The following is a 14,256-nucleotide window of genomic DNA, read 5'->3' on the forward strand; positions in this document are numbered from 1 at the left end:
AGGAACTAATGCCAATGGAAGATGATGAGGTTCCTCAAACTCCTCCCTCCTCCCCACCCAAAAATGTATAATGGTGACCTGACTTGTAGTCGTTCCAAGAACTACCAGATAGTGCCTTCATGCACCATTGGAAATAGTAGCTTGAAGGCTCCCACCTCCACCTCTACAAAATCTTGGAGATGCGCCCCCTTACACAGTTCATCACCTAGTCCTTCAATGATTAGCTGACGCCAGTCTACAACCTTGCTGGTGCATTCCCTTCCTAAAAAAGGAGCAATTTTTGGTGTTACTACCATAGTGCCCACATCGATCGCCAGATCCACCCCTTGTACGTGCCCATGGAATGACGATGGACTTGGCCTAATTCCACAAGCTCTAGCAATGGGACCTCAACATGTTGTACAATTTTCCCAAGTACAACTTCTCAAAAGAGATGACGTAGGAGGGATGTTGCCTCCGCCTCCAGTCCTTCAAGGACACATATCGCTCGGTACCCGATCCAGCCATCATTTTAGTAGTCCACTTCAATCGCCTCCTCGTCTTACTCCTCTACAATCTCCCTGCCCACGGTCAGCCCATTGATGACGGCCTCCACAATCTGACCACTCAGATTGTCTTCAACCCCGACATCGGTCCCACTCAATTTCAAAAACTCTGCCTCTACATCCGTGCCCGCAATCTGCCGGCCACCACATCTGCACATACAAAGACATGCATGCCACCCATTTTTGGAAGTTCCACTCGTACCTAACTGGATTACTCCATGCCAACCGGACTGCTATATAGTCCTCCAAATGGTCATCTCAACACACCTCCAGTGCGGCTAATCCGAGGGTAGCTTAGCAATAGGAAGGGGGACATGTTGACATCCACAGAGTACAATCATAGAATGCAAGGTAACCACTAATTAGAGGCGATTAGGCTTCATGAGTTACTTCAATAGTTGTAGCTATGGAATGAGTACAGTACAAGCTCAGGGAGTTTGAGCCCCAAATAGTTTCATCCTCGGAGGCTCGAGGCTAACACAAGAGCTATTGAGAGCCCTTATATGGTTAATACAAGTGCTATTTTCAACACACAAGAATGGAACAGTAGGGGAGAGATGGAAAGGATAGCAAAGATGCCTTGGCACCCTATCGGCCCAAGAGCCTTTTAAAAATAAAGAAAGAGAGAGTGCTAAAAGGAAAAGGGTTGGCCCTCCCTTCAAAAGGTGACATGTATAAAAGACCAAATGGTTGACTTTGGTCTTCATTATTGTATGCGCAAGTTTGGAATACAAGCTCCCTCTTCTCTTCAAGAGTGTCTTTGGGTGTTCTCTTGTCTCCTTCATAGTGCCTTTGTGTTTGCCACTCCACCCCCCTTCACTCTCTCCTTCCCTTCTCCCTCCCTTATCCCCTCTCTTCTCCCCTCTCCCCGTTCCCTCTTTTTCTCATGGAAACACATTGCAACAATCCAGAAGCTACTTGTGTGACACAAGTGGACGACTTGTGATTGCATTGCTCTCACAAAGAAGTAGCTTGGAGGGGAGGCTCCAATGGCATTCCTTCAAGATCCCCACGACACGTGAGTCACCATTGAGACTACACAAAAGGAGTGCACATTTTTAATCGAAATGGTGACATGGTACTAACGTATACTGTGGAAACAGTGAGTGTACGCTTAATGAAAGCTAGCAAACCCAAAATTTCTTTCCATTAAAATTTATCCTATTTGCTCCTCTCCTTGATCTAATGTGAATGGATCACATGAAATTGCAACCTAGGCCATTTTTGATAGGACGTAGAAGTGTTCCCTTTAGGCTGACAGTAGTTGGAGACACCCCTCCAATTGTATCACTTAGAAAAAGTTCAGTGCTTCCTCACTAAGATCTAGCCTTGCATCATATCTTGTGATAAGTGCATTCTATGAGACCTCATTTCAAACAAAAAGTTTGTCACACACTTACCATGCTTTTACAAGTGAGCCACATTTGGCATACTTATCAACCAAGGTGCTACAAACAACCCCTTTCTCACAAATTAGCATGTATTTCTCAGCCCTTGTCGATGGCTGCTATGTTGCTACAAGCCTTCAAGATTTAAACAAATGTGATAGCATGTAGAGAGATGCCCTCCTATTGCATTTGTTGTATGCAAATCAATTTTTGTAGCATATCTAGCAATGAAGGCCATCCATGAGACCTCATTTTGCACTAGAAGTTTTTAAAACAATTCCTTTGCATCTACAAGTGAGCCACATTTTGCATACATATCCACCAAAATGGTGGCAACAATAAGATCTCTTTGCAACTCCTTTCTTGTAATCTTAGCTTGTATTTCTTGGCCATTGTCTATGGATCCTTCTCTACTACAAGCTTTCAACCTAAGAAGCCCATGCTCAGCATACCCTGCAATCAATGCAATCCACAAGACTTCATTTCAAATTGGAATCTTGTCAAACATTTCCTATGATTTTGCAAGTCGAAAACATTTGGCATCGTTGTCTCTGTGCCAACAAGGACTTAAGTAGTACAAAATGTGTGTGTAGAGTAGCAGTAAAGCTCCGCTTGTACTTGCAAAAAGGCTAGGAATAATCCCTCTTAGGAATCCAACATGCATATTCTACATGTGCAAGTTCTACATATGATTCCTACATGTAGTTTCTTCATGCAACTCCTACATGCATGTTCTACATGGAGTCTACATGTAAGTCCTACATGCATGTTCTATATGCAACTCCTACATGCATGTTCTATATGCAAGTCCTACATGCAAGTTCTACATGCAACTCCTACATGCAACTTCTATATGCAAGTTCTACATGCAGAGAGAGAATGTCTTACAATTCTAACATGCTAAGAGAGAAGCTCTCCAACTTGTATAAATACCCCATAATGGAATGAAGCCCACACTCTTTGGGGCCATTGTGTGGAGTTCTACTTTGGTATTCCAAGCAATTGTCTCCAAGTGTCCATGCTTCCTTGCACCCCACATCCAAAAGCATGTCCTAACCTTGCAACTCCTCCTCCCCTCTCCTCTAACCTTGCAACCCTTCCTCTCCCTCTCCTCCTCCCTCCTCCTCCCTCCTCCTCCTCCCTCTCCTCCTCCCTTCTCCTCCCTCCTCCTCCTCCAACCTCCTCCTCCCTTTTCCTCCTTCTCCTCCTTTCGTCTCTCTCTCCTCCTCCCTTCTCCTCCCTCTCCTCCTCCCCCGTGCTCTTACACCTTCTTCCTCTCCCACTCATATGGTCCCCCTAAACCCTTAGCCCTCAACCCTTGACCTCCATCATCTATGAGGGAGATGAGTTCTCCGCCATGTACTCTACCTTGAACCTTGGATCCTCCTTTTGGACCCTGAGTCTCTTCTTAACCCTAGAAGCTCCTTTTGAACCCTGAACCTCCCTCTAACCCATAAAATCCTCCTAAACTTTTCAACTTACAATGACAGTGAAAGCCTTCATTACCCCAATCATGATGATGCATGTTCCTTTTACACATCCATGCACGATGTTTGCTTACCACATAGCCTATGTCTCTCATCGGAATATGACCAGAGGTCCTAAGCTACACTTATACTAAAAATGACCACACGATATATCTGTAGGTGAAAAAAAGTCTCGAAACCCTACATACTGAGAATACCCTACTCTTCTTGCGGAAGCCATGGGAAAGAGCCAAACATTTGGCGCTGCACTGCTGGGGAATGAAGAGCATAAGTAGTAAAAAATGTGTGTGTAGAGTAGTGGTAAACCTCCACTTGTACTTGCATAAGGCTAGGAATAATCCTTGGCAAAACCGTGCCACAAATGTTTGGCTCTTTCCCACAGCTTCTATAGAAACAACAGGGTATTCTCAGTATGCAGGGTTTTGAGGCTTTTTGTCACCTACAAATATATCGGTGTGGTTGTTTGTAGTATAAGTGTAGTGTAGGACCTCATCTGAAGTGGTAAGCAACTCTACAGGTAGACTAGACATGAAGAGAATGTCATTGTCATTATTATTAGTAGCAGTGACTACATTGATCTCCTCGATCTTCACTTTTCCTTTGTCCTCTCTTAGACTCTCTTCATTCTTACTTGCACCGCACCCTAATTTGCATTCTTTTTCTTATCCTTTTGCTCTCTTATCAGATGTTTTGTGCCCTAGATTTGCCACGAGACTTCCCTCTTTCTTGGGACTTCCCCCTGAACTGTGACCTGCCCCTTTGCACATTTAAGGTTGCATCGTGCTTGTTGTAAAGCTTCTGAGTCTGACACTTGCTAAAAATAATATTGAAGTCATTCAAGTGAGAAGCAATGGAGACCCCTTCCTTCATCTACAGCTCAAACAAGCTCTTCATGAGGTAAACTTTATTACAGGTAGTTTTCTTATCATAAGTGGCACGTAATTTCTTTCACAAATCTTCCGTGACTTTGTTAATGCATCCAACTCATTCCAACCATCCTCAAACATAGCTGTAGGCTTAGCTGCAATCCCTTCCAAGGGCTTAATCTGCTTCTTTTGAATAAGCACATCCCTTATCTATTCTTTCCACAAAGAAAAGTTTGTCCCCTCAAAGTTTTAATGTTGAAAAACTCCTTTTCAGACATGGAAGAGGATGCCATGATGCAAATAAAGCAAAATCCCAAATGCTAGTGCCTATAAGCAAAAATCACACCAAATACCAGGTGCACCCAAATGTGTATGCCACAATAGAGTGCAATATCACCAAAACTCAAAGCTTAAAACATCAAAATGCAACTGACTCATGTGCATATACTATGCATCCATATGAGCAAATCTGGACCAAAAGAAAATGCCAACTGCAAAGGCAATCCAAATGCCAATAAGTGCCGAATTCCTCAAGCATAAACACCATCCATGGGCATATGCATCAATAATATCTCATCCAAGAGAGCATAGCACTACCAGTGCATCAACTACAATGTGTCAAAGTTGTCCCTCAGTATAAAATAGCATCCATGTGCAAAGCGTCCAACAAAATAGCATCTTGTAAGGCAATCTGGGCCTATTAGTGCATCCAACAAGGATAGCAATGCATCCAAACGTCCAATAAAGCATCCACTATAACTCAATGCAAACCACAAATGAGCGCACACGGCTCAAACTGCAACAAAAGTGATCTGCATAGAGTACGCCCAAAATCATGGCCTAGAGGCAATGGCCGATACTGCAAAGCAAATCTGAGATGCCTCAAAAACATGAATGTTATTGCATATCCAAACTCAGTGATGCAATTTGCACATTTCTCCTTTCTGTTGCAACTCCAAAATCTTATCCAGTTTGATGGCAATCCACTAAAGACTTGACAACTCAAGCATCACCAACACCTCTACCACAATAGTTGGGTGTAGAAAACAATAGCACAGCTCTCACTACATAATCATGCATAACTAAGGATGGGTAATCAAAGAAGTCTAGGGGAGTTGTTAACCCTATGACAACAAGGGTCAAAAGCATAGTCAAGAGCAATCAACATGTGATCATTGTGTGTGGAGTAGTGGTACAACAAAGATTGTAATAACTTTGTGTTCAAAGTATATTTGATGGATCTAATAGGATAGGAATCTAGATATATTTGTAAAATCATGGCATAAAGAGAGAAAGACTAAACTCATCGACCTACATTTTATGTAGAGATTAAATATCCTAGACATACACTTTGTGTCGAGATAGAACTCAAGAACATGTATGAATATCTCTTGAAGGAGAAAAGCCCCACTCTTTGCGGCTGAATGTTTGATTCATTTCAACCATTTGTATGCTTAATCTTCTTGTGTCCATCCTTGCAACCCATACTAGCATGCTCTCATCCTTACATCCCTTATATGATCAACGTGTATTAGCATGCCCTCCTCCTAGCAAACCATCCTCTTGAACTCTCACTCCATTCTCCTTCTCCATCCTTCTCCCAACTCTACCCTCTTCCTCCCTTCTCCTCCTCCTCCCACCTTCTCCTCTCCCTTATTCACTCCTCCTTAAGGAGACTAGCTTCTCCTCCTCCCACGTTCTCATCTCCCTTGTTCCCTTCTCCTCCCACCTTCTCCTCTCACTTGTTCACTCCTCCTTAACCCTTAACCCCTTGGATCCATGAAGGAGACTAGCTCTCTAGTCCTCAACCTTGCAACTCTTTTGCTGTGCTTTACTCTTCATAAATGCTTCCACTCTCTCTCAATATTAAACTCTTAGTTATATCTCTCAAACCTATCCTCCTTCTAAATCCTACAAACATTTTTAAACCCTTGAACTCCCATGGAAGTGAGAGCCTCCATTAGACCTCATGAATGACACTTCTTTCCTACTTGAAGGTCATACAAGAGCCATTTTCCACACTTAAGCCTATACCTCTCATCAAAAAATGGCCAAGCAACTTTTGAGCAACACCATAATTGTAGGTGAAAAAATCATTTGAATTGGAAAAGATAGAAAATATGAGAATGCATGTTTAAAAACATGAGTAGGGTTTTGAAAGGGTTCATGATTGCATCTAGGAGAGATGGATAAGGGTGGAAAGAGAAGAGAATGCTTGTGTTGCATGGTGAAGGGAAAGGAAGAGTTGGAAGAGAGAGAGAGAGAGAGAGAGAGAGAGAGAGGGAGAGAGAGAGAGAAGGAAGAGGCAGTGCACAAGATTAAGAGCAAGAGGAGGAGGGCTATAAGGTTAAGGTATGGTTTGCAAGGTTAAACAATGCTTATGCATAGTTGGGAGTCCAATGGAGCATGGACTCTAGAGAAGAGGCACAATTACTTGAAATATGAGTTGAATACGATGCCCAGAGAGTGTGGCAAGTTCTCACTATTAAGGTATTTATACATGAGCCCTAGCAAGATCCCAGCATGCACTTGATGAGCCTCAATTTCCATGTGAGAGAAATCATTATGTTGTGATAATCAAAGACCACTCTATGCATTAGGTGAAACCAGTGAACTCTAGCTCCATGAACCTTAGCCAAAGGAATGCCCCCCCACGAGGGTTTTAGGTAACTTCCCCTATAAATTCGGATGCGGGGTAGATCAATCGACTCTTCAACAAAGAACTCACATGACTAGCCAAAATGCCACTAACTACCAAAGAAGAATTGAGCCAAAAAAAAACTTGAATGCATGACATAAAAACCAGATGACTCACTATAGCCAAATCTATATGCCTTGTGTGCTTGAAATACAAAGCCTTTGCACTTAATTTGTTGCCATTGTTGGAGTTGCCTTGCTGCGTTGCAACCATGCATCAATTCGGATGAGCCTCGATCTCCACATGAGATCAATCACTATGTTTTCATAATCAAAGATTAAAATAAACGGGAATGGTTTCCTTGAAGAAGTAATGACAGTTGACACCTTTAATGGATAGTTCTATAAGATGATATTGCTTGAGGGTCTACAACTTGTAAAATCATATTCCTTAAGGCATATGCATGCATACACTCAAATGGTTGAATGAAATAAGTAACCCCTCTTGATCATCATCATGCTAGCAACTACATTTTGGAGGTGCATTATTTTATTTCATCTTATGGAGAATTGATGTTTTTATCATTTCCAATATCAAGGATTGAAAGATATGGAAAGGCCTACCATCAAGGATTGGAATTTAAGGGATACATACACCAGAATAAAACGACAAGGACAAGGGGAACTTATCACCATTTAATGACTAAACTTTGAGTGCAACATCTCAAATTAAAAACACGGGACACAACAAAGTGACCCTCCTCTTGTCCCATGATGGTATAGTCAATATTATTTTGTATAAATAACTTGGTCGTTGAGAAGGTGTTAGGGAGGTGACTATGTAAAACACCATGTAGCATGTGCAAGCTAGCCTCCCTTTGAACTACCCCTTATAAGACTCAAAATTTTATATTTTTTTACAAATTCTTAACCCCCTTCAATATGACATTGTCACGCCTCTGTGTATTCATAAAAATAAATTTCATAAACAATTAATTTTCAAATCCCCTCATGTTTGTAAATGGCACATAAGTGTGCCAAAATAAAAGAACACCCCTGCACCATTGACTAAGCTACTATCTTACATGTTTAAGGAGTCAACCTCCATTCCATCCCCCTAATTAACAAAAGTCTCATTTGCGTATGCAACTAATGTAAGGATATTGACCACAAAGGAAATTCTTCAAAAAAACACAAGCAAATTTCTTCAAATTGAATAGGTAAATTATGGACATGAATTTAATCTTTGTAAGCATATTGCCAAACTCTCATGACATTAGCTAGAGAAGATGTGATCAATTCATCTAACTAACTTGACTAAGATCAATTCCTCTAATCAACTTAGAATGCCTAAGATCCATTTATCTTTGTCATAATAATGAATGTGTCAAAGCCAATATGGATCCTAGATTGTGTGGCTGATTGGTTGAGCTCGAGTCATACAATACCAGTCTATATTGGGTGTTTTGGGCTCATATCCAAAATTTGAATACACATGTAAGGCTTTAATACATGTTTTAACAGATGTAGACCTTATAGTGACTTAGTTGAATGATAATGTGAAGTTTCTAAAGTCTAATAATGGGCCATAAATATTTTTAATTCAAATTTTTATTCAATACCACATGGTGGGTAAAGAGTTGTTAACCACATGGTGCATGGTTAAAGCATACATACATGGCGGGTGAAGAGTTGTTAACCACATGGTGCATGGTAAAAGCATACATACATACTATATTCATTTAAACAGGTTTTTAAAGTTCTTCATTTACTATGTATAGGGAGAAATAAGGTGGGTGGTGATGATGTGATGACGAGAAACTTATAAGTAGAAGAGACTTCTGGCTACACAAACAAGCATGCCTTTTACATTACAATTAATTAAGTGATTGATCAACCTAGACACGCAAGGATATGTGATTGAGGATTCTAAGATGTGATGACAATAAACTTATAAGTACAAGAGACTTTTGGCTACACAAAAGAGCAGGCCTTTTACATTACAATTGGTTAAGTGATTGATCAACCTAGACATGCAAGGATATGTGATTGAGGATTCTAAGATGGCACATTGAGTGTGCTTCAAGTTAGATTCCAAGATATATGGCCAATGTGAGGCATGTGTTATGGGACACCATAATGCAAAGTGATCACACGCTTTGTTAATTGAGCTTGACAATCTAATAGACCCCTCCTTTAAAATAAATTTATGAAACATTAAGAGGCTAGTAGGCCAACACATAACAAACACATGATCTAAAAATTTATTTAATGAATGAGATTGATTTGATAGAGACCTTGAAATTTGTTGATTGACTAGAAAATAAGTTCAACACATAGCAATTAAGTGCTATAATGCTCTTTAAGGATGTTGATCAAAACATCCACAAAATTATGTCAATTTTGATAAGTGCACTTGATTGTGATGCTTGCAAATCAAAGATGTGCAATTCAACAAGTTGCTACAAATTAGCCTATCCTCTACAAAACTTAAGCTAGTCGAGTCGATGACCTAACATTTGGTCCAGAACCATGAAATGTCAACACTATATATGAATACAAATGGCTATCTAGGGAAACACTTGTCACACATGCCAATGTTAAAGGTTGAATGTGAACTATGAAGAGGAAGATATTATCATTATTTATGTTGAGTAAAACAATTCCAATAACATTTTTTGGTAACCTTGCAATTTCTTTTTTTCTACTCATGCACCTATTCATCTATATTTGAGAGTGGATATCGTTGGCCTAGCGCTTTCAAGGATTTTATGGAATCAAGCAGTGTAACCCTTTGTAATTATTATGCATTTTTGATCAGCATTCTATAATACTACATAGATGACATGTTTGCTTCAAAGGCAAATGTTAGAAAATTATGCACTGGGACAAAAAGCTGGGTGACCATGGCATTCAAATTCGTTTTGAAAAATCCATGTTGATCGTAGAAAATAGCCAACCTTTGATAACCTATATCTTTGATTGAGAAAATCAAATTCGTTTTGGAAAATCTATGTTGATTGTAGAAAATAGCTAACCTTTGATAACCTATATTCTTTGATCAAGAAATCCAAATTCATCATGTAGCATATCAAAATCATACGGCAAGACATGCTTTAGATATTTTTGCACCATTTAGTAAATTTAAGCATTTGATGAAGTTGTGGCTAATTTTCTCCACTAAGTTTAGAGCATGGTTGGTCACTTTAGGGTAGGACAACCCATTTAGGCATTGCTTTTTCAAGGGGGATCTCTAGACATGGCAATAGTTCTCAAGTTATGTCTATGGTGAGCGCAGAGATGTGTTTTGACTTTAAAATTGGGGGGCATATCTAGTTTTGTTTTCAAAATAGCTGTTGTATAAACATCTCAACTAGTCTCAACCCCCTAAACATAAAAAAGTGCAACTAGTCTCAACCCCCTAAACATAAAAAAGTACAAGCACGTAATATCTATATCAAAGAATGAGGCAAGATAGAGAGGTATATTGCATTTGTTTTAGAGCGTTAGGGGAGAGTAGTGACATAATTAAATCATGGAAGACTAAGATGTGATTTGGGAAAGTCAAGTCATTGGGTAGTACTAATAGTGGTACACAATAAGAAATTCTAAAAGGTGAGGGTATGAAAGACACCATCAACTAGGGCACTATGCATGAGTGTGGAGAGTATACCAAGAAAGGATACTAAAATATATGGAGTGTACATGTACATAAAATAGGCATGAGAAAATAAGAAAATTAGATGTGAATGAATATCAAAGCCATGTCTAGAGGAAACAGTCCTCTTAAGACATTTGATAAAATTAGTAAATTATGGTGCAAGGAGGAAGCCTCTCCCCTTCAAAGGCTTACTCTTAACACATGTGTTGGACTATTGTGGCAACAATAGGGAGATTTTGTTTACCTAAGGGCTGGCAACACATCAGATTCTAGCCATAACAATCACATGTGTTGGACTATTGTGGCAACAATAGGGAGATTTTGTTTACCTAAGGGCTGGCAACACATCAGATTCTAGCCATAACAATCAGAGCACATGCAGGTTAATAATCCAACGGTTGAGAATTGGTTCACTTGATGGAAGTCTTTGACAAACTATAAACTATAAAGTGCCATACTTCAAGTATATTATGGATAATAAACTCTAAGGTGTGTTGAAGCTAGGGGTATCGGTTAGATCCATATGATAGTTACATCTCATAATAAGTGAGAGTAGAAAAGTGGCCGTTTAGGAGAGGAAATTTCGATGGTGATAGAGGAACAGATGATTTGACGATGGCATATTTTTATGAACGTTGTGTTTTATAGATCGAAGAAATGCGCAAAATCTGGCCGTTTAGAGCGGACAATTTCCTCGAAGGTGATGCGCCACTGGGTTGTCAGGCGCCGCGTTTTTGCGTAGCTGGCATTTTGGGATTGCAAAAACAGCCCTAAATCTTTAAAAAAATTCCCACCGTATGAGAAAAATATTAACGTCTCTTTTTTTTTTGAGGGGGGGGGGGGGCCTTTCTCAGCTACCATCGTTGCTCACCCACTTCTTTATTACGAGTCCGTGCCTGCCTTTGCTGCTTACTCCATTCCAGCTCCCTAAAACCTTCCGTCTTCCTGCTCGTTTCTCTTGCTCTCAGCCCAGCTGCATTGGTGTTCCCTCGTCCTCCCATTCGGTAAGCCTCATCAACCTTAGAGTATGCTGTGCATCTGCATTCGTCAGTTGCATACGCTCTTATTGAAGCGTCGGTTTTCGAATTCTGCTTGCGTCGAGGAAACATCTCTGTCACGGCAAGGTCTCTGTTGTTTTTGGATAGATGTCGGACCAAGACTTCTGTTGGTTCGAGCTGCATTCCGGGGTTTTCACGGTTCTGGATTGTGGTGGTAGTATGATGCCAAGATATCGGGCGTTGCACGTGCGGGGAGCGTAGCACCGTGAATCGTTGCGACGTAGTTCGGTGTTGGCATGAACGTGCGTCGTGTGGGGGTGGGGGGTAGGGTTGGACTCTGGAGGGTGTGTGGTGTGTACGTGGTGCGATGTTCGTGAGCTAATCAAGAAGTGTTTGCATGCACCAGATTAGCTAAATTACGAGGAAGGTGCATACCGGTTGCGAAGCTATGGCGGGAGGTTGGAAGAATGGGGTGGGGATGAACTGGGCGGCGATGGCGGTTTGCATAGTTATGGTGATGGTGGCGATGCCGGGGGCGAGGAGCCAGCCGGGACCTGCGCCAACGGCCGGCGGCCTCCAGCCGGTGACATCACCGACAACGTCTACGTCAACAAGTCCGGCAATGGCGCCGGCCTTTTCTCCTTCCATCGCATCGCCAGCCTTTTCTCCGTCAGCTTTTACTCCGTCGGTGGCCACTCCGTCAATGTCTCCATCCCTTGCTACGCCAGCGTTTTCTCCGTCGGTGGCCACTCCGTCGATGTCTCCGTCCGTTGCCACGCCGGCGTTTACTCCTTCCGTCGCTACACCAGAGTTTGCTCCGTCGGTGGCCACTCCGGCTAAAGCTCCCGCCGTTTCTACTCCAGCGTTTACTCCGTCGGTGGCCACACCGGCTAAAGCTCCTTCAGTCGCTACTCCAGCCTTCTCTCCGTCAATTTTTACCCCGGCGAAGTCTCCGTCCGTCGCAACTCCGGCATCTGCTCCTGTGGTGGCCACTCCTCCATCTTCATCTCCTATAACCTCTCCGGCGTTCTCCCCCACCATTGCTTCCCCTGCTTCGCCACCTTCCTCCTCCCCTTCTCTGACTCCCACCTCCGCTTCCTCCCCTTCATCTCCCCCCTCCACCCCTCCCCCGACTCCCGCATCTACTCCCCCCGCCCCCTCCCCTGCCGCCGTCCCTCCAACCGCCCCCGTTCCTTCCTCCCCTCCCGCTCCTTCTTCTCTTCCCAGCTCCTCCTCTCCAGCTCCCTCTCCTTCCTCCAACTCCACGTCTTCATCCCCTTCCCCTTCGGTCTCTTCTCCCACAAAGTCTCCCATTTCCAGCCCACCTGCCCCACCGACGGCCACCCCCGCTCCCTCCCAGGTATGAATCGTTTTACCGTTCTAGTCCAGCATATGTATGTGGCAGACGGTTTGAGAGCATCATTGCTCTTAATCGCTGATTGATCCGATGTTCCTTTGTGCGTAGAACGCTGGTGTACACTTCCCTCCCGGTGTATTGAGCTTCACCGTGTTCGCTATGGTGACTGTATTTGCTCTCAAGGCATTTTGAGGCACTGGGTACGTAGAGATGGCATAAATCGGAACGACGGTTGCGACAACGGCGCTTGGAGACTACATCCACGGTGTCCCGTAGGTTATTCTGCTATTCTTTCTACAATGCTTGGCGGTACGGAGAAGACATTTCTTCACCTATCGGCGTGACGGATTTTTTATAACATTCATCAGCCTAGCTGTAAAATCTTTAGTGCGTCTTATCCATTGATTATGTATATCCCTTGATTTTCTCTGGATGAACTATGTCACGAGTCATTTTGAGCTTCATCCCTTGGCGAAGGAAACTTTTATGACGTCGCGATATTTTGGTTAATGCATTTCACATAGTTCTATCATATTAGTCGTGAGCGTGAATATGGGTGATCGTGCCCACGTGGTAACTATTGTGCGCATGTGGAATCCGTGGTGCATTAAAGTTCCATCATGCAAGCATTTAGAAACATGTTCCCAAGACCTTTTTTTAAAGGTCAGGTAACGTGATTATAATAAAAGGTGTTCGAAAATTATAACGTAGGTTTTGTGTCAAATTAACGACCCTTTCTCGATCCATTCGCGCTCATGGCCCTCTCCCTTGTCCAACTCATTCAACAATGCCCTTCATAAATCTGCTAGTCTTCCCTCCGAAGCTTCCTTGTGGAAGTTGAGTATTCTCTTGAAAGGTAGCTAAAAGGAAAGTGGAGGCAAAAAAGAGAGCCCGAGGTTGCAGATTGGTTAGGTCTTTTGCTCCATTCTCTCATGGCCCTCTTCCTTGTCCAACTCACTCATCAATGCCCTTCATAAATTTGCTAGTCTTCCTTAAGAGTCTAAATACTTCTATTTGCTCTTTCGTCATCCGCGGGAAGTTTCTCTATTCCAATTGCCTCTGAAAATGTCGTAAGAAAATTTTATAGAATAACAATCTCCATTTGATTGTACAATAAAATAATTTGATAATTCATTTGTTGAATTATCAGATTGGCTATTCCTTGAATGTAGGAAGTAATGTTTCTTGACGTTGATATTTGAATATGAAAGATCTATTAATAAAAGCCTATTTTAAGAGTTGCCTATTTTGGTTATTCTACCCTCAAACACAAAACTTTATCATGAACGTATGCGTTGTGCCCTTTATAGAAGCTTC

At 42.1% G+C, this 14,256-nt stretch overlaps 1 protein-coding gene across 1 annotated transcript; it reads left to right on the forward strand.

Moving 5' to 3' along the window:
* The first annotated feature begins 11,480 nt into the window (after positions 1–11,480).
* LOC147882904 (uncharacterized) lies at positions 11,481–13,462 on the forward strand. The gene is made up of 3 exons (XM_087400966.1): positions 11,481–11,588; positions 11,989–12,942; positions 13,048–13,462. The coding sequence occupies exons 2-3, from the start codon at positions 12,031–12,033 to the stop codon at positions 13,129–13,131; spliced, it is 996 nt and encodes a 331-aa protein (XP_087257092.1). The 5' UTR covers positions 11,481–11,588; positions 11,989–12,030; the 3' UTR covers positions 13,132–13,462.
* Positions 13,463–14,256: the final 794 nt, after the last annotated feature.

The sequence above is a fragment of the Dipteris shenzhenensis genome, chromosome 29 (assembly GCF_047967505.1).
Source record: "Dipteris shenzhenensis isolate YYH24624 ecotype China chromosome 29, Dip_SZ_1.0, whole genome shotgun sequence".
In the NCBI taxonomy this organism is placed as follows: Eukaryota; Viridiplantae; Streptophyta; class Polypodiopsida; order Gleicheniales; family Dipteridaceae; genus Dipteris; species Dipteris shenzhenensis.